Source organism: Aptenodytes forsteri, unplaced genomic scaffold (assembly GCF_000699145.1).
Source record: "Aptenodytes forsteri isolate BGI_AS27 unplaced genomic scaffold, ASM69914v1 Scaffold93, whole genome shotgun sequence".
Lineage (NCBI taxonomy): Eukaryota > Metazoa > Chordata > Aves > Sphenisciformes > Spheniscidae > Aptenodytes > Aptenodytes forsteri.
Window position 1 is genome coordinate 2291966 of NW_008794665.1, and position 18807 is coordinate 2310772.

General features: G+C 39.4%; 1 protein-coding gene across 1 annotated transcript in view; it reads left to right on the forward strand.

Annotated features, from left to right (window-relative positions):
- Positions 1 to 18807, forward strand: part of GRID2 (glutamate ionotropic receptor delta type subunit 2) — a 766470-nt gene that overhangs the window by 673484 nt on the left and 74179 nt on the right. The window contains 1 exon segment of the mRNA XM_009273536.1: positions 17665 to 17831. Coding sequence (XP_009271811.1) covers positions 17665 to 17831 — 167 coding nt within the window.

Below are 18807 nucleotides of genomic sequence, written 5' to 3' on the forward strand. Positions count from 1 at the left end.
CGGTTGGACTCGATGATCTTAGAGGTCTTTTCCAAACTCAATGATTCTATGATTCTATGATTCTAAGTCTCCACTGTAAGACTTCATAGTCCCTCATGAAATCATTCAGAAGTTTTTAATTCTAATACTCTTACAGCTGTAAGTAATAGGAAAGCAAAAAAGGATAGCTCAAGGAGAACCTGCAGCTGCTCTGATAGCAAATTTTTAGACTATCATCCTTAAATAATCAATACATTAATAAGCATATTGAAATCATTCAGAAGTTTTTAATTCTAATACTCTTACAGCTGTAAGTAATAGGAAAGCAAAAAAGGATAGCTCAAGGAGAACCTGCAGCTGCTCTGATAGCAAATTTTTAGACTATCATCCTTAAATAATCAATACATTAATAAGCATATTGGTAGGCAATGAAATGCTAGTGAAGTAATAAGACTGGTGCAGGAAAATTAAACTGTAAACAAAAAAGCACTGCCAGAATACTTAGGGAATCAACCTTTCTAATCTCTAACATATATAAGTATCAAGTATCTAAGTATCAGAACCTTTAATTAAAACAGATGATTGCCCTTAAAGTCATCCTAGTCTCAAAACAGGAGGGAGAAGAAAGTCCAGTCTGGTTTAAGATATCATCTAGCGAAATAAAGCACAGAAAAGGCTAATTTTTCAAATACAAAAGAGGAACCCAAAATTTTACCTTTGCATCTCCACAATGGTGTTTATGTTTACAAACTCCAGGTCTGTGCTTCTAAATGCCTATGTGCATTTAAATGCAAGTACAGGTTGTAGAGCCAGAGAGATCTCTAAGGTCTGATCTTAAAATATCTGGTCTGGGAGACTGGAGACTGAGCAGACTTTTGCTGCTGGCTGCTTTTTGACATTGTCCTCAGTCATCTGATTATACATAGTGGGAAATATTCTAGTAAAACTGCATTTTGTTGGAATATATCAATTTATTGAACCCCAAGTGTTTTGAGGAAAAAAAAAATGTTTATGTTGTGTTTAAGGAGGGAGAGGACCAGTTTGAAGCACCAGATCTGGTGGTTCAAACTGGATGGTTGTTACACAAAAATAATTGGTGTCCTACTCAGCAGAGTGCCAGAACATATGATTAAGTTTTGTGGGCTTAACCCATACTCTTGCCAACAAAAAAAAGGTTGGGTTGTAGGGAGTTATTTCTTTAAAGGACACTTAAAGTAAGCAGAAAGTCTCCAGTGTGGAGGCTGTCAGGCTGCACTAAGGTCTGGTGTCAGGACACGATCAGCAGCTCTTGCGGGTGCTTTGCTCTCTAGCCTTATTCACTTGCCTCCTCAGGAGCAATGTGAAATGAAAACACACCTCTTTAATTCCCACTAAATATTTCAGGGGGTTTCAAATCCCATTCAGCCAGAAGTTTCACACAGCTTTCTTCCTAACATCTGTGCAGGGCTCTGAAATCTAGGAGAGGAGTGTTCTGAACTAAAATGGGACTCTGCATGCACATCGTGGCTGTGCATACAGGCTGTGGACGGCTCCTGGGCTGGACCAGGGAGCAGCCCTGCAGGGCATTTTTTGGGCACTCCCTCCTGACATTGTCTCTCTGAGCTCCTTTGTGGGTGCGCAGAGGAGCTTTTCTAAATATTACCTAAACAGTATTTTCAGCTCCTGCAGGTTTTGCATGGTTATAGTCACCAGCGTGGCGGTCCCAGCTGAGTAGAGTAGAGGGTCAGATGGATGTAGAAAAATGATTTTCTCCCTCCTGTTACTCAAACCTGCAAGACTGGCCTGTGTCAATGGTGTACTTGCATAGGCAGTGACAAATGAAAATGATACAAGACCTTTCATTCTCTGGCATTAGCCTGGCACCTTTAATACTCAAAATCCTTAGAAAGCCAAACAAAATAATCTTTTTTTTCTAAACTATATATTACGATGCCTCCTGGTAGTGTCGTTATAGTCAAGTGTGGCGGTCCCAGCTGAGTAGAGTAGAGGGTCAGATGGATGTAGAAAAATGATTTTCTCTCTCCTGTTACTCAAACCTGCAAGACTGGCCTGTGTCAATGGTGTACTTGCATAGGCAGTGACAAATGAAAATGATACAAGACCTTTCATTCTCTGGCATTAGCCTGGCACCTTTAATACTCAAAATCCTTAGAAAGCCAAACAAAATAATCTTTTTTTTCTATACTATATATTACGATGCCTCCTGGTAGTGTCTTTTTCTGACCTGATTCAAGCAACTGAGAAGATGTTTTCTGAGTGCTTTTCTTGGAAAGAAATGTAGATGGAGTGAACTTTCCAGCCATCAAGTTAAAAATGTAGAAGTAACAGCACGGCATTGAGAAAGATAGGCCAGGTAGGTAAGCTGGCTTTCTTAAAGTGTCTCAACTAAAAATAAAGCTAAAATTCTTCTGTTAAATAAGCAGAATCTTTCCTTAGGCTGAAGAGTAATGATAATTGTGGTTTTTCCACCATTTTATTCTCTTTAGTTAAATTGCCAGCAAGCAGTTTATGTCTCTTTGTATTTGAATTAGGTGGCAGAGTTGTCCAGTTTGAAAATGTGACTACAATCAGTTTCTTTTTAATAGCCAAGCTATGGGAGGAGAGGATTAAAGTGCCACGTGGAGTATTTTAAAAAGCATTTTAACCAGGCTGTAATCACATTTCATTCTTCTATCAGTTTGTATAAAATATCCGATCTGGACAGAGTGCACAACTCCCTCGCTGGGATTGCAATGGCAGGAGAGGGTTGTTTACCATTCCCTGCTCTAAAGCTTTCCCACTGCACGGGGGTTGATTGGTGTTTGTGGCTGTTTTCCGAATGGCTAGTTAATCAAAGAAAACAGACCCCATTCCCTGCTGAATATAACAGAGGTAGGGATATAAATACCAGGGACTGTATCAAGATGGGTGGAAAATACAATGCATCTCTAAAGAAAAAAACAGTAGATAAGCAGCTGTATTATACAAGTCTGTAAGTACCAAGGGGTTCTGGTCATAACATCAATCAAAGAGCGGAAGCTTTGGTTGTTTTATCACTCTGACCTCGGGACGGGATTTGCTTGTAATACTGTCATGGTTTAAACACAGCCTGCAACTAAACACTACATGGCTATTTGCTCACTCCCCCCTGGTGGGATGGGGGACAGAATCGGAAGGGTAAAAGTGAGAAAACTCGTGGGTTGAGATAAAGACAGTTTAATAGGGAAAGCAAAAGCCACACATGCACAAGCAAAGCAAAACAGGGAATTCATTCACTACTTCCCATCGGCAGGCAGGGGTTCAGCCACCTCCAGGGAAGCAGGGCTCCATCACATATAATGGTAACTTAGGAAGACAAAACGCCATAACTCTGAACATCCCCCACTTCCTCCTTCTTCCCCCAGCTTTATATGCTGAGCATGACGTCATATGGTGCAGAATATCCCTTTGGTCAGTTGGGGTCAGCTGTCCCAGCCATGTCCCCTCCCAACTTCTAGTGCACCTCCAGCCTTCTCAGTCGGTAGAGCATGGGAAGCTGAAAAGTCCTTGACTAGTGTAAGCACTACACAACCCCATACTAGCTACTATGAAGAAAATTAACTCTATCCAGCCAAAACCAGCACAAATATCTTTCTAGTAAGAATTCTCAACCTGTGAGCAAACCAGTCTAGCACATGGCACCTTCCCATTAGTGAGTTTTGTCCCTAACTGGGATACAAATTCCCAGGAAACCTCAAAATTTCTCATCAATCTTCCACTAAGCACTGGCTGCAGTTCCTGAGTATTCCTTTGTATAAGAGATGGATGGCCAGGACATCTTTCTTGTGATTGATCCAAGGTACTGCAACATACCTTGGTCCAAACCATCTGAATTTGTGACCTCTGGGAAACACTGAAAAAAATAATATGTCCTGCAGCATGGAGAACTGGCATGGGCTAGCTTCCTGCACTGCAGGTGGTCAGAAGAAGATGACAAATCCAAATTTGAAAACCTCTAAATTTTGTTTCATGCATGGCAGGAGTTCTGAGCACGGTTGTGTTTTACGTGACACTTCAAGTATGCACTGGGGAGGCTGCTGGACTGGGCCTCTCAATGGGCACTGGTACCCTGTCACCTCATTCATAGGTCTTCACTGAGCATTGGTGTGAGAGAGGACACAGGTCTGCTCATCCCTTATAGAGGAGAGGCACACAGCTACTACTTGCTCAAAAGCAGAATTTGGCATGAAAAAAATTAGGTGCTTATAAGCAGCAGTATCTTCAGAATCAAAATTTTGGCCTTAAGTGCTAAAATTTTGCTCAAGTCTTGTCTTCACGCACAAGTTGTTATATGAATCTTTCTTGGAGTCCCAAATGTTGCAGTTCACAGCATAGTCTGGCGACAACACACAATAATGTAGGTGCAGATCAGGCAGGTGTAAACAGCAAAGGCAGGAATAATTTCTCACAAAAGGAAAATGTGAGCATCAGTTAATGAATGTTTGCAAAACGCTTTCAGTCCTTCAGATGATGCTATTATTAAATTGAACATCTTTGCTTATGCTATAGTTGTGCTGAAAGCTAAATGGAGACAGTTTTCTTTAAACAGTATCTTATTCTTGATTAGCTTGGTCATTAAATCATTTTGGATTTAACAAAGTGAGCGGCAGATGGAACACAACAAAAAGTGCAGAACAACAAAAAATGAAACATGATATGAGATCACGGAAAAGAATCAAAGTAGACAAACCCAAACGTAAATCGAAAGAGCTCATACCAAAATTCTGGCTAAAATAACAACATATAGCATATGTTTGGGAATGACAACATTTTTGTGGAAAATACTCAGGGTATTACTTTGTCTTTCCATAGATGCCAATAACAATCTTGAGTTAGAAGACTGTACTTCTGAATACGTCCTCTCATGCTGTGGTGTTGAGAGTCTCCCCTCATTAATCAGACATGATAGTGGTTTTGCAAAATTAAAATGAAGTTTAGTGGAAAGGAGTGGAAACATCAGCCGAGCACGTAACTCAAGATCACGTGAATTCTTTGCATCTAATGGCTTTTACTACCCTTCTTGCTGTACCTCTCCACTCTCAAACTAACGTCCCGCTTTTCAAAATCTTGAATTGCCCAATTCAGCCTCCCATCAACTGGCTTATCCACCTGTTTCTCCACCTTCCTCGAACATCACATCAAAGGTTTGACGTGTCTTTCTACAACACCCTTTCTCATATCTTCAGACTTAATTGCTCCCTACGTCCAACATGAGAAATTATTAGCTCAAATTTGGCATCCATTGAAAACAGTTTTACAAACGGCTCTGTATTTGCATCCACCAATTTGGAAGCTGACTTGACTGTTCCAGACCTCATGAACTGACTAACGTGGAGGGAAAATCTCATAAGAGCAAGAATTACTTTACATAATGTTCTATAACATCCAGATCCATTCCTAGCTGAACAAAGATGAATTACACCCAAATAACAGAGAAACTTGCAGAAGGTTTGTTCTGAATTTCTTTCTAATAGTAGTCCAGGCCTGGCGGAGTTTCTTCGGTCCCCATAGAGTTTTACATGGTACACTTTTTGACAGATACTGTGTCAAATTGTATTGTATCCTTTCATGATTTATGTTGCACACATTCTATACGGCTTTCAGTATGTTTTAGCTTTTACTACTAGTAAAAGCTGCAAGCTATGAGGTGTTTCTAACACCCCATGTCAAGTTTTATGTATATTATGAGACTGCAGTTTTGATTTAATCTTTATCATATTACACTCAATCTGTAGATTTTTTAATTTTTATTATGCTCTTGACATATTTTATGCACTTACAGGTCTGTGTTTTATCTCTCGGTTCATTCAGCTTGAACATTGCTAGGCCTAGGTTCTGCTCTGACTGTGTGCCCCTTGTAGGTACAGAGTAAGTCCATTGAACTGACTATTACTTATTCAGTAGCTGCCAAATGTAGATGCCTGTACTGGGCCTTAGATTCCCATTGAACTTGCATTATTGAGCTCTAAATAATTTGAAATACAACAAAAAGAATAAACACAGCTAAAAAGAAGTCAAAAGAGACAAGAGAAAATATTATTGTGGTTTTATCTTCTTCAGCTACAATAAAATACGTTCTTCATAGATATGTCATACATAAGATAAAGGAGGATATATTTTCCTGGCATTGTATTTCCTCTGCTTTCTTGTATACATCTTGTGAATTAAACTTTTTCTAAAATTTAACATGAATGATATAGCAAGAAAGATACTACATTGGACTTGATGTAGATGTCCATCAGTAAGAATCATGCTTTCCATTTGTCTCTGAAGGGATCATACTTTCAGAAGAAGAACCCACGTGTGTGCAGTTGCATTGCATATGGTGTTTTAATATAACTGAACGCAGAAAGGAGATGTATCTACACACAGAGCACTGCGCAGCTGCATAGCTGTTTGTGTGGGTTGTGCATACAGGTGCAGGCACGCAGCTGCTTTTCCTGAAAACTTGGTCGGGCGCATATCGCCAATTTGTGAGAAGCTGTGTAGCGTCCTTTACTATCTCCCTAAACAAATGAAGAAGAAAATTGTGTTCATTGTTTTCCATTTAAAAATCCATACTGAAGGAATGAGGAGCATGCCAATACAATAGACCTGGGCAAGTAAATTTTTATTTTTTTGCCTTGGCAGCCAGTTAAGGCCTTTTCTCTACCCTCGCCACTGTGCTGGCAGCTCACATGTTCCCAGGTGCAGTGAAGTACTTTGGCTTCCTCTAATTCTTCCAAAGCCAGAGAAAAACTGTAGTTCTTCCCTGCATTTAGTATATATGTGTCCCATGTACTGTCCCTCTCATGGCATAGTTCTGTAAAAGAGAAGTTATTTTTAAGTTAGGTTACAATATAAATGTAACTAAAAAATAACCATCAGTTTAGATATTCTTTCTTCTTATAGTCAAGGCCCAATTTGTTTTTCAGTGAAATAAATAAGATGAATGAGATTACATTTCCTAAAAAGGTAGTGGTATTTTTCAAGCCATCGCCACACAGATGCTAGGTGATACCTGCCGCACATTGGATGAAGTGCTAGAATGTCAAGTTGATGATTTTATGGTGCTATTGCTTGTGTTTTTCATTTTCCTTTCCCGTTGTTTGGTGCTAACTAATGAAATTATTTCATTCACTCGAGTAAGATATTTACTGGTCTACATGATTAGCTGGGTACCTAGCTGTCCACACTGCATGCACAAATACCTGATTTGCAAGTGCATTGTGTAAATAAGAAAATCTCAACTGATGTTCCCAATTCTAGGTGAAATGCTACTTCATTTTAAGAAGGCAAATCAGCTGATTGCATTGTTTCATCACGATTGAAATTGAAAAACCCCTGTACCATCATTTTTTCCATTCCATAAATATTTTAACTCCACTTTTCTCATTACTCCTCTCAAAGATGCCTTGGCATTTTTACTGATGTGGTAGGACTAGAACAAGTACTTGAATTTAACCCAATTCTATTATATTTTTCAAAAGAACCAGTGACACAGGGTATACACATCAAACTCAAATTAAGAAAATAAATAAGACTGGCTAATTGCATTGTATAGTTACCAAAGAACTGTTTTTCTTGTTTATGATATAATGAGATTTCACAGCATATTTTGTCCAAGTTTGAATCTGAGAGGCTTGGGCAAAACGTAAGGAGACATAAGTTTCCACGATTTAGCAGACTTTTGGGAAAAGTAGACTGAAGCAAGAAATACGATTGCTTATTGTATTAATGATTCTATTTATAGATGTTTAAATTTTTTTTTTTTTTAAGATGCTTACAAACATAGATCACGTAAAACAGAGTGAGTTGTCATTAGGGTTTTATCCACTGGAATATTACAGTAATTGAAACTGAAACTGTGTAAGGAAGGAGGTATTTTTATAAAACTTTGTTTACCTTTAAAAACTCTAAAATTGTCAACATGTCATCATAGGATATTTCCATACTGAACTATTAACTTCTGATCAAAATGGTTTTTCATTTTGAAATGTTAATCCATTGCAGGGAAAATAATTCAGGTTGAAGTCAACTTTTTGGAATAAAATATTCTACAGTTTGGATTTTTTTATTGGTTTTAGTCCCAAAATTTGCGATACTTTTCCTTAATTCAAAATCTTGAAACTCCTTGTGCAGAAAGATAAATAGCTCCATTTATCACTTTCCTCAAACAAAAGCTCTGTGTTTACCATTATCTCTCTGAGTTTGTGTCAAGTGTACTGCCCAGGAATTTCTGTTGAGTTCTGCTTCAGGAGAAAGAAAGGATTAGAAATCTTCCTCGAAAAATATCAGTCCTGAATGAATCCTCCAGCACGATAAGGAATCGAGTGATTGTTTTACAACATTTATTTTTTTTTTTAGTTGATGTTTGGCTGCTGTTTCCTAGTTCTGTCAACTGTAAACTCATTTCTGGCATCTGAGCTATTGTGTGGGCAGGTCAGGATGAATTAGAAACAAATATAATGTGAGTCTGTGACTTGCACTTCATTTGTTATTTACAGAGGTATGCAAAATGAATGTTACAGCCTTGGATAAATGGAAGTGCCTGCACAGGTTGTAGCCAGAGGTGAACTAAGTTGCGTACACTTTGAGGCAAAGGCTGTGAGTATTTCACTCTGTAAGGATGCGAAAGCCCAACTATCACCTGGAATTAGAGTTGCAATAAATATATAAAATCCTTAGATGGATGTAAAAAGTGCTCAGATGCATAAGTTACACTGGTTTGGGTGCTGTCTGAACTTGAAACTCCTTCTGGACACTGTTTACATCTTTATTTACCTTTGTACATAAAGAACCTGGGTGCCTGCTCCTTTACCTGGACTTGCTCTGCCTGGCAGAGGCTTAGTTGTGCGTTTTAAATGACTGGAACCATATTCTTTGTATTAACTGTTTTACATGAGGGATTTGACTTCCTAGTTGGTGACCGCGAAATGCTGAGTGTGTTGGATTGCAGGAGTTGTGCTGTCTGTATTTTTCACCCTGGCACCCTGCTCCCCCTTGCAGTTTGCTGCGGGGCAGGCAGCAGCAGAGAGGAGCTAGCTTTTAAGACTACAGGGACAATACATGACAACTTGTTAGGTTGTGTCATCTTCTCAGTTGTCTGCATGGTGATAGCAAGCAGTCAATCTGAACTGAGTAAAAAATGCCGCTGCACTGGTCTTCCTCCTCCCACAGCTCCTAATGTTTTCCATGGGTCCTAAACTGCAAAAGAAAGCAAAAACCTTCTTAGCTCAGATCTGTAATGTTTTCCTTTCCCATGGGTTCAAAGTATCTTCTTGTGAGAATTAAAATGCATTCAGGAGCGGGGTCTCCAAAGACCTGACAAGCCGGTGACAAGGGGCGGTGTGGTGGCATTAGGAACCCACGTGTTTGAGGAATAATGGCTCTTAACAATGCACTGACCTGGGGATACGGGAACATTTATTTGTGCAGCATCTGCAGTCAAAAGGGACTGACCCACCTGCAGGAGACCTGATCGGGCCTAAAATGGTTGCTTTAGCTGGAAATACCATAGGGCAGAAATTTCTCTGTGGAGCTTTTCCGGAGTGCTTTGCTGGAAACCCTCCATGGCGCCAGTCTGTGCAGCAGCCTGAACTTACAGCCTGAAAGAAATACTTGGTTAGAGACACCCTGTGGTAGCCCTTATTGAACTCTCAGGGAAAGGGGATGCCAGGTATCACTGAGAGGTAGAAACCTTAAGGGGTTGGGACAAATCTCAGTCTGCTTCTTTCTGCAGCCACGTGAACCGCTGCACTTAAAGGGAAGATTCACTGCTAGAGAAGATCGATGGTTTCTTGCAGGTTTTCCAGAGGAAGAATTAGCTTTCAAGACCACCAAAGTCGATATGAAAGCAAACTGATGTGAAAGCACTGAGCTTTTATGATCCAAACCTGTTCTTTCGTGCCCCAGCCCAAGCTTGTGAGGTGCAGTGCAGGTTGCCAGCAGTTAGTGCTTCTTGTCTCCTGCAGGGTACCAAAATGAGGGGAAACATGCTAAACTGCTGTGCAGTGTAATTTCAGAGGGGGAAAAAAGAGGAGCTGGGAAGCATTTCTTTCAGAGCTTCAAGATACTGTGTCTAGATTTGCAGTGCCAAGCTGACTCCATCCAAACCTGGGCAGGAGATGCTTATCAAAGAGAGAAGGATAAAATGGTTCAAAAGAAGATAGTTAAATTCTTTTGCCTGAGTAATGGGACTTCCTGAATCCTGTTACCACTATGAAAGTGATCAGAGCTTTTGTACAAGGAATATAAAAACCTGAAAGTTAAGTCAGTTTCTTTAAAATAAGTTTCTAAAATGAAACTGTCTTGTTTCAAATTAGCTTTTACTGGAGGATTTTTCAGTAACATTGGTAGTTTTGCAAAGAATTTTCTTGTGGTGAAAGTTCTTTTTCAGATGATGAATGGTTTTGATGAGTAGTTTTTTTGGCTTTTGATGATATTTCTATCCTTACAGTTGGTATTCAGTAAGTATTTCTTTGAATAAGGAATGCTGCCCAAGAATTGCGGTTAGATAGACTCTGCTTCTATTCTAAAGAATGGGGACAAGCACCCTTCAGTTAGTGTCGTGCTGGAGCGATTTAATATAAGGAGGGATGCTGCTTCTCTAAATTCACCTGCATTTATCTTCTTCCTGATACTTTAATCCACAGAATTTTACTTTTTCACCCAAATTAAGAGGATTGATCTGTGTACATTTCCTCATTTAAATGTTCTTTTATTGAGGATTAGCTGCCACAAAAATACAAATATATCAGAAGGGGGGAGTCACTTTAGTGACATTTTATTTAAATTTGCCTCATTATTGAGACTGCTACTTGGCTACCACAGATCTAAGTTTTTGAGTAACCTGAAGTGCTTTCATGTCATTTCTGTATATGACCTTCTCTGGTGATACCCTTAAAATAGTCTCCATTACTATCAGCAGCACTTAGTTGTCATAAAATAAATGAGATGCTGGCATAAAAAAAATTTGTTCCTTACCTTTCAAAGGTCTGCTTTGCTGAGATTTTTTTTCCCCCCTGTTGTTTTTTTCTCCTGTTTCTCTTCCATCTGAAATTAATATTAGCTGTAATGAACCTGTGGTTCAGCTGCATGTCAGTGATCAGCGTGATCTGCTGCCTTTTTAGTGCTTTGCTGTGATTACCTGGAGAAGCAGCTGGCTCCGTTCTCCCACCACCCTCAGAAATTGTACCTTTGATTGGCCTCCCCTCTGTTTTGCTCTGCTTGTTATTTTTCTTTCTTGTAACTTACAAGATGCATTTAATTACAATGGCAAAATGAATGCACTGAACACTGGAAAAATTCTAACACAAAGACACCCTCTCATTACAGAGCGCTCATACCTGAGTAATTCTTCTAATTCCAGATGAATTATTCAAGGTCTGCCCAGTGTAAGAAGTGAACATGTGATCATGAGGCTTTTCTCAGGAAGTCGGTGGCAGGTTGCATATGAGGAATTAATGCTTTTCCTGATGAAGTTTTATCTGGAACAAATAGACACGCCATTGAAGCTGATATGACAATGTAATGAAAGATAAACTTCATACTGAAGAGGAGATGAGGCTGGGATTTCTAACCTCTTCTTTCTTCCCCTAAGCTCCCCGGTGTTTCATTTCCTGCTGCTGTTCCTGGGCATTAGCTCAATAACGCTTTTAGAAATGATTCTGCACTTTTCTGTTTGAATAAGTACAAAGAATAAGTTTCAATGTTTGTCAAATACTGTCCCTTGAATTTAAATAGCTTTCTATAGACCCTGCAAAATGACATCCTAAAGGGTTATTATTATTATTTAATTAGCTGCTTGCCTTGATGACTGAATAGAGTTTTATGTATATAGGGATTTTTATTCTGTGCTCTAATACCACCACGGGAATCCAACTCCTGTCATGGACCGCGGAGAGCTGTCGGTCAGATTCGTATTCTGTTTCCCTGATTGCATGACTGCATTTCACTCTTAAGTTATGCAGATCAGCCACATGTGCTGGCCTTCAAGGGAGTGTGGGGCAAGAAGCTCCAAAATTGTACTTCAGAACTCCAGAAAGTTTAGTTTTGAGAGAACTGTAAATTAGTGGGTTTTATTGAACAAAGCTGAAATGTGAGATTTTATTTCACTGGGATTCAAATAGAAGTTAGCCAGAATTGTGCCCTTCATGAACAAAACCAAGACTTGAAACCTTTGTCCCTGGAGGAAGACAAATTAGCAAACAAGAATTTCTCTGAAGGCAGAAGATCTGACCTCTGCTTCAGACCGATAAACAGCAACTTCATTGGCCTCTTGCAAGAGGATTGTGGAGATCAATGTGTTTCCGTTCCCTTCTGCTGAAAAAACCCTCCGTTGTGAATGCCATCAAGCTGTTTGGCAACATCTGACAACATAAAAATCTAGATTTAAGCTTCCACCACAAATTTTGTCTTGGCCTTTTCCCATTTTGAAGTACAATATCCACATTATGTATATTAGCTCTCACTCATATATTTGCAAATGTTCGTTCAATTTTGTTCCCTCTTCTCCATTCCTCATGTAATAGCAGCCTCGGCGAGGCTGTTTTGTAGAATGGAGTACAGCTCTCTGCAGGCTGCAGCTGCTGCATGCTTGCTGAATATGCAAAGATTATGTCAAAAATTTAATTTCTGTATTTATATATGCTGCAGTCTCAGGTCCACACTGATAGGCATAGGGCTAGCAGCATCGAATGGTGTTTTTCCCCTGTGTATTCAGTGCAGTGGAATGGTCCATATTGGAGAACATGACCCTCAAAGCGCTGTATGGAGCAGGTGATTAATCAGTGTCCCTGATTGGGTTTAGGTCGGAGCTGGAGTCGCTGCTGCTATGCTGTGGAAGAGTCTGTTTCTGTTCATGTGTCCTTGGCTAAAATACAACTGACAATTTGGTAGGCAGGAAAAGGTGTACAGCAGTCGGAAAGGAAGGATGGCGCCTGACTCGTAATGGAAATGAGTAGAAAAAGCATCACCACTGTGCCACCAGGGTGTAGGCCCAGAGTATTCAGAAAATGTGCTCAGCGTTATCTAATAATTTTTGGATTTTCTTCCAGGAAATTAATATAATTTTAATCAGTTGAAACTTGACTTAAGATTTCCATGGCCTTAAAAGTTGCATTGTTTTTATAACAGGTAACATATTTTATGTATGATGAAATATTTAAAAAAGTTCTGGAGGAAAAATAACTGCCAGTTCTGCTTAACCTGCAGCCTAACTGCGTACATTTTTCTTTTATGAAGATTCTTTGTATTTCTTTTGAAGAGGAATTTAAAAAATATATTGTCCAAGAATTCAAGTATGAAAAATTGCAGTAGTTGGTTGTTGGTTGTTTACAATTATTTTTTTTCTGCAGCCTACTGCGTACATTTTTTCTTTTATGAAGATTCTTTGTATTTCTTTTGAAGAGGAATTTAAAATACAGAAAATATATTGTCCAAGAATTCAAGTATGAAAAATTGCAGTAGTTGGTTGTTGTTTACTTACAATTATTTTTTTTCTGAAACTTATAATTTTCTAGACCTGGAAATGTGTTTTTAGAATGCTGGAGTTGTACACAAATACATTTTTCAGCCTACTCTGCATGAATGGTTTAGCTGTAAGAAGAAATACTATCCACATTCGTGTTGGCATAAAATATGTGCCTATGCAACAGTGTAATGGCTTTAAATGCTTTCCTCGTATAACTCAATTGGGTTTTGGTGGAGTCAACAGAGATAAATTTTAACTAATATCTACAGGCAGGGCTTCAGCAAATAAAAATCTCGTAAATGTGCAGTGATAGAAAATAGAAATATAACAGCCTTATAGAAATAGTTTTACCATCTATGTGCTGATGGTCCCTATTCCATGTAACAGCTCTTTTTACAGTAACTCCTTCGGAATTGTTCACAAAACTGTGAAGTCAAGTCAAGCATTTCTGTCTGGTACCGTACCTCCCAGTTTCACTTAATGACCAGTGCAGTGCCTGAGTTCAAAATACCCTGATGAACAACTAACAGGTTCAATTTTGCCTGTAATTTTTTTTTTCCTATGGCAATAGTCATCAGGTACTCCAAAAATCTTCTTAGCCTCTGCCATACTGACAGGCGGGATGCCACGGGGAAGGAGACTGAAGTGTCAGTTCTCCATGCCCTGGCAGACTGGAAAGCTGGGGTTGCTGCTGAATGCTAATAGGCTGCCTTCCTACAAACGCTTCCCTGGCAATCCTGGGCTGCACGGTCGTGTGTGAACAGCATTCAGATTTGCCACCATCCTGAAATGTTATTATCTCAACACAAAATGCCAATGTAGTGATGTGGAAATGTAGAATCAGGGATGCAGATCTTCTGCGGGTAGCGAGTTATGTATATTACAAAGAACCATTTATTTTTCCAAGGAGATTTTGCTTTCATTTAGCCTCCGTAATTGACTGACTGTAAGCTCCTTAACTTTTTCTCATAATGCAGAGCTGGAATTTTTGCTATTCATTTTGAGGCCCAAAGTGGAAGTCTTCAGCATAGCTATTGGAAAGCTACAAAATATGTGCTTCTCATAGTAAGAGGGAGAGAGAGAAGGATATAGGTTTTTAATTGACATTTTGTTCTGAAATTCCCTTCTCCTTTCACACAGAGCATCATCCCCCCTTTTCATAGTATAGCTACCCCTTATTTGTAGGTGCAAATCTGTAAAATATCAGCAGTGTTCCATATATGCTATATTCTAGCAACTTTTTATTCATAGATCTTTAGGCTAAAACCAGTCTTAAGCTGTGTGAAAGATCCATGGGCAGACGGTTTAGACTATGAATCTCAGAAGAAGGGTATGCTAAAAAGGGAATCATATGCCTCCTGAGCTGCCAGATAACTGATTCTCTCTTAGCGAGACAGGTGTTTTTCTCATATATAAAAATTAAGAATTGGAGACAGTTCAAAAATAGTGTCACTGATAATGGGAGGACTGAATTGATAGATTTGCAAGGAAAGATTAAAGAAAGCTATATCCAGCTCAGCTAACGGAAAGGTTCATCAATATTTGAAAGGTGTCAGCCCCAAAGCGAGAGTATTTAGAACTGCAAAAAGAAAAATAACTAGGAATGACATAAGAAAGTTATTTTTTTTAAAAAAGTAGTAAAAATAAATACGTTGAATAGCAATGAAAACTGTTAGACTGAGGAGTAGTTCCATAAAGAGAGTGATTGCAAGCATGACAATTGCAACTTAGGTTTGCTCCATGGATTTGAATTCCCTAGATTTGTAAATGGATAGGGCAAAAATGCTAAAAAGGATGTATTTTACTGCATGGAGCAATCGTGTTGAAGGTAGATGGCTGGGATGATTCCTTCTGGCTCTTCAATCTCTTTCCTGCCCCATGCGCTTTAACTGAGGCTCACTGTGATCTTATCTATGAAAAGTAATATCTTTGTGGGAACCTGAACTGTGATATTATCAGGTCTGCTCTAAGGATCTTATATACACCACTTCATCATAGATATTGTTGGCAGTAAGTGCTTCTGCCACTTTTATATATTCTCACTGTGAGTTGTTTTACAGCAAGGCAGCCAAATCAAGAGAATTTTTCCTGACCAGCTGAGCAGCTGATAAATCTCTTTACAAGCACTTAGGTGAATTCAATGCACTAGGATGTTAAAAAGGTGGGTTAGGACAAAAGCAGGTGTCAAAACATAACCCTCTGCTCTTGCCATCACCTCAAAGGTTATCTCTCTGCATGTAAAATTACTCCTCTTTTGAACCCCATTTTTGCTTAATTCCTTTGTTTGGAAAGTCCATCTGATCCTTTTCAGGATTCATTTCCCCCCTTCTGATCTTCTGCTTTTGTCTCCTATTTCCTTCCCTTGCTGTCTGCACATCATGATTCTTTTTCAGGCTGAGTCATTATCCTTTTAAATGCTCCTAGGAAGGGCTTTTTTCACAGTCATGCTATCTACTTCTTAGCCAAGTGGTGCCTGTAGGAGGATCAGAATAATCCAAGCTAGGAAGAGCTCTGTGAGTTGCAGTGCCTATAAGACAAGCATACAAGTTGTATTGTTTGTTAACAGAGAGTTCACTTCTATCCCTTATTCCCTGGCCGTTTAGATAGACCTAAACCTCCACTGGGAGGCAAAAAACCCACGTTCTTGACCATTTTCAGAGCCTGAAGATTAAAACTGACCCGGTCCTGCATTTGTGTGTGTGTGTGTGTATTTTGAAAAGAATTTTCTTTATCCTGCCAATCATGCGGAGTCCACAGATAATATGGCTCCATTTCTGCTCCAAAATCTGCACAAATCCTCCCAGTGCCATGCCTACGAATGGAAATAGGAAATATTCCCTTTCCAGGCCTGCAGCGTCTAATTCAGATTGACTATGCATGAAAAGGAATGTGTCCCAAATGCAATCGTTCCTTGTGCACTACATCTTGTGAGCAAGCAGCCGGTGTGGCTTGCTTCAGTAACTTTTATATGTAAACAGTCTTTAAAAACATAATCTACATTGTCAAAGCCTAATCTAAATGATGTACTGACATTGCTTATTTTGACATGCTGACTTGGTTTTTAATTCTCTCTGGATTGCCTGGCCCCAGATGGCCTTTTTGTGTTTTGTTGACTTTTCACTTAGCTGTCACATATTTATTCCCATTAGAGGTACAAAGTCAATGGGTTCAGCCTAGTTTTACAGCTTAGTTGGCTAATATGGCATAGGGAAAGTGCTGAGTGAAGCCAAGCAGAGGGTCAGGAAAAAAGCAATGTGATTCTTCAGGTCTGACATAGAGACCAACGAAACAGAAAACTGGTAAAAGATCTGGTAGAGCAGCTAGAGATTGTTTTTTTCAGAAAAACATGATTTGACTGGAAACTAGAAATTCACTGAAATGGGGAAGGATTTGTTTAGACTAAATTTCTGTTTTTAAAGGCTTGCTTCTGAATAAATGCTGAAATTTTGTATACATCCCATATATTTAAATGAAAAGAAAAATCTGGTTTTCTTTCAAATGTGAATGGATAGTAAAATGTTACTTTAAAAGTTTTTCAGTATAGTGAGTTGGTTAGGATTTATCTTAGGCAAACAGTTAAAATGGCTTGCGTGATCTTGCTGTACGAAAGTCTTTGAAGATATGTGAAAACCTTTCATGCTGAGAAAAATAATCCCAAAAAAATCTAGTTGGCATGATCTTGCCCACAATCATGCACAGAGCCCAAAAGACAAATGAGTGTTCATGACATCTACGACAACCTGAAGCATGACTGAAATGTGGACCATCTTGAACAGTGGTCTTCCATCTGGATAGCCATGCCTACCCTCCCATGCTTCTCCCAGTGTGAATACCCACCTTCCCTCTAAATAGTTGTTTTTATGGCTCAGAGAAAAAACTTAGTGAGGGATTTGGGGTGGAATTTAGCATTGATGGAGGGAACCTGATGTTTCCTTTGTTCCTTGAAGAGGGACAGTACAGGTTTCCTGCATGGCACTGTTTCACTGACAGCACGTTCTTCTCCGATCACGTTTCTTCCATTTCTGCTGAGGTGCTCAGCCAACGCACCGCATGGCACCAGTCACAGTGCACTTTTTGTGCGGACAGCTGTTGGGCACCCAAACTTCACTTTCTTTAATGAACAGACTGTGTTGAAACTGCCACATCTTTAGGTGCACTGACCTCCTTTTGGACTTGACAGTCCGTAGTCTGAGCTTTTCCTCTGTTTACCACAGGTGAAATATGGGAACTATGCCTTTGTATGGGATGCAGCAGTACTGGAGTATGTGGCCATCAACGACGCAGACTGCTCTTTTTACACGGTCGGGAACACTGTTGCGGACAGAGGGTATGGGATTGCACTGCAGCACGGCAGCCCCTACCGAGACGTTTTCTCACAAAGGTAAGGGTTTGGAGATGGAGGAGCAGGTCCTAAGGGAAGGTGTCTCTCAGCTCGGGACCCTTCTTTTAATTTAATTTTCTGTGAAGGGAAAACACCTTGTGCTTGCAATCCACTTAATTTCTTACATAGACATTCATTTCCCCGGAGACAGGATTATTTACTTTTCTAGAAACTGCATTAAAAATACTTCGTGTTGCTCTTATTCGAATTGTTCTTGTTTCTTTTGGAAAACATTAATGAGATAGGCTGAACTTCATTAGCAGGAAAACGAGGAAAGAGTTGATTCATTCGTTATAGAGGGACAGCATAAGTCAACCCTTCCTGTTACAGAAGCCTTTTCTTAAAGAGAAAAAAGTAAACTTGGGCACTGATGGCAAAACTGAAGGGGATGAACAAGAAGATTTGATGTTTCAGTGAAAAGACCCCTATTAGTACCCAAAAGCTTAGATGCTTATCCCAATACTAATCGATCTCTTGGGCTACAAAAGTGAGATCTCTAGAGATGCTTCTGGTACTGTGTTTCTACTAGGATCGGAAATACTAAATTAATTGTATGTATTGTGCCTTTGCAGTATTTGTGCTTCACTCTAGTATTGATTCCTAAATCAGGATGTGTGTGAAATGGAAAAAACAACCAAACATTTAAAAAGCGTAATATCTGCGGTCTGGCTTTTAGGAGAAGATGTGGGCTAATCTCATGATCCTTTTTCATTCTGAACCTATTCTCTCAACCCAATTTCTAATGGTTTGTGTTAGATGCATGTAACAAAATTTTACAGTTGCTGTGATGGAATTTCTTTTGTGTGGTTGCCATAATGAACGTGAACCATTATGTCATACAAATATGTTTCATTCAGGCTATTGCCTTTGCCTTCAGTCCATAGAATGAGGTGGGGGGAAAAAGTAGTCAATAAGTAACAATATGCAAATTCAGAGGAATCACTGTCTGCTCACACATACTGCATGAACAGAGAAG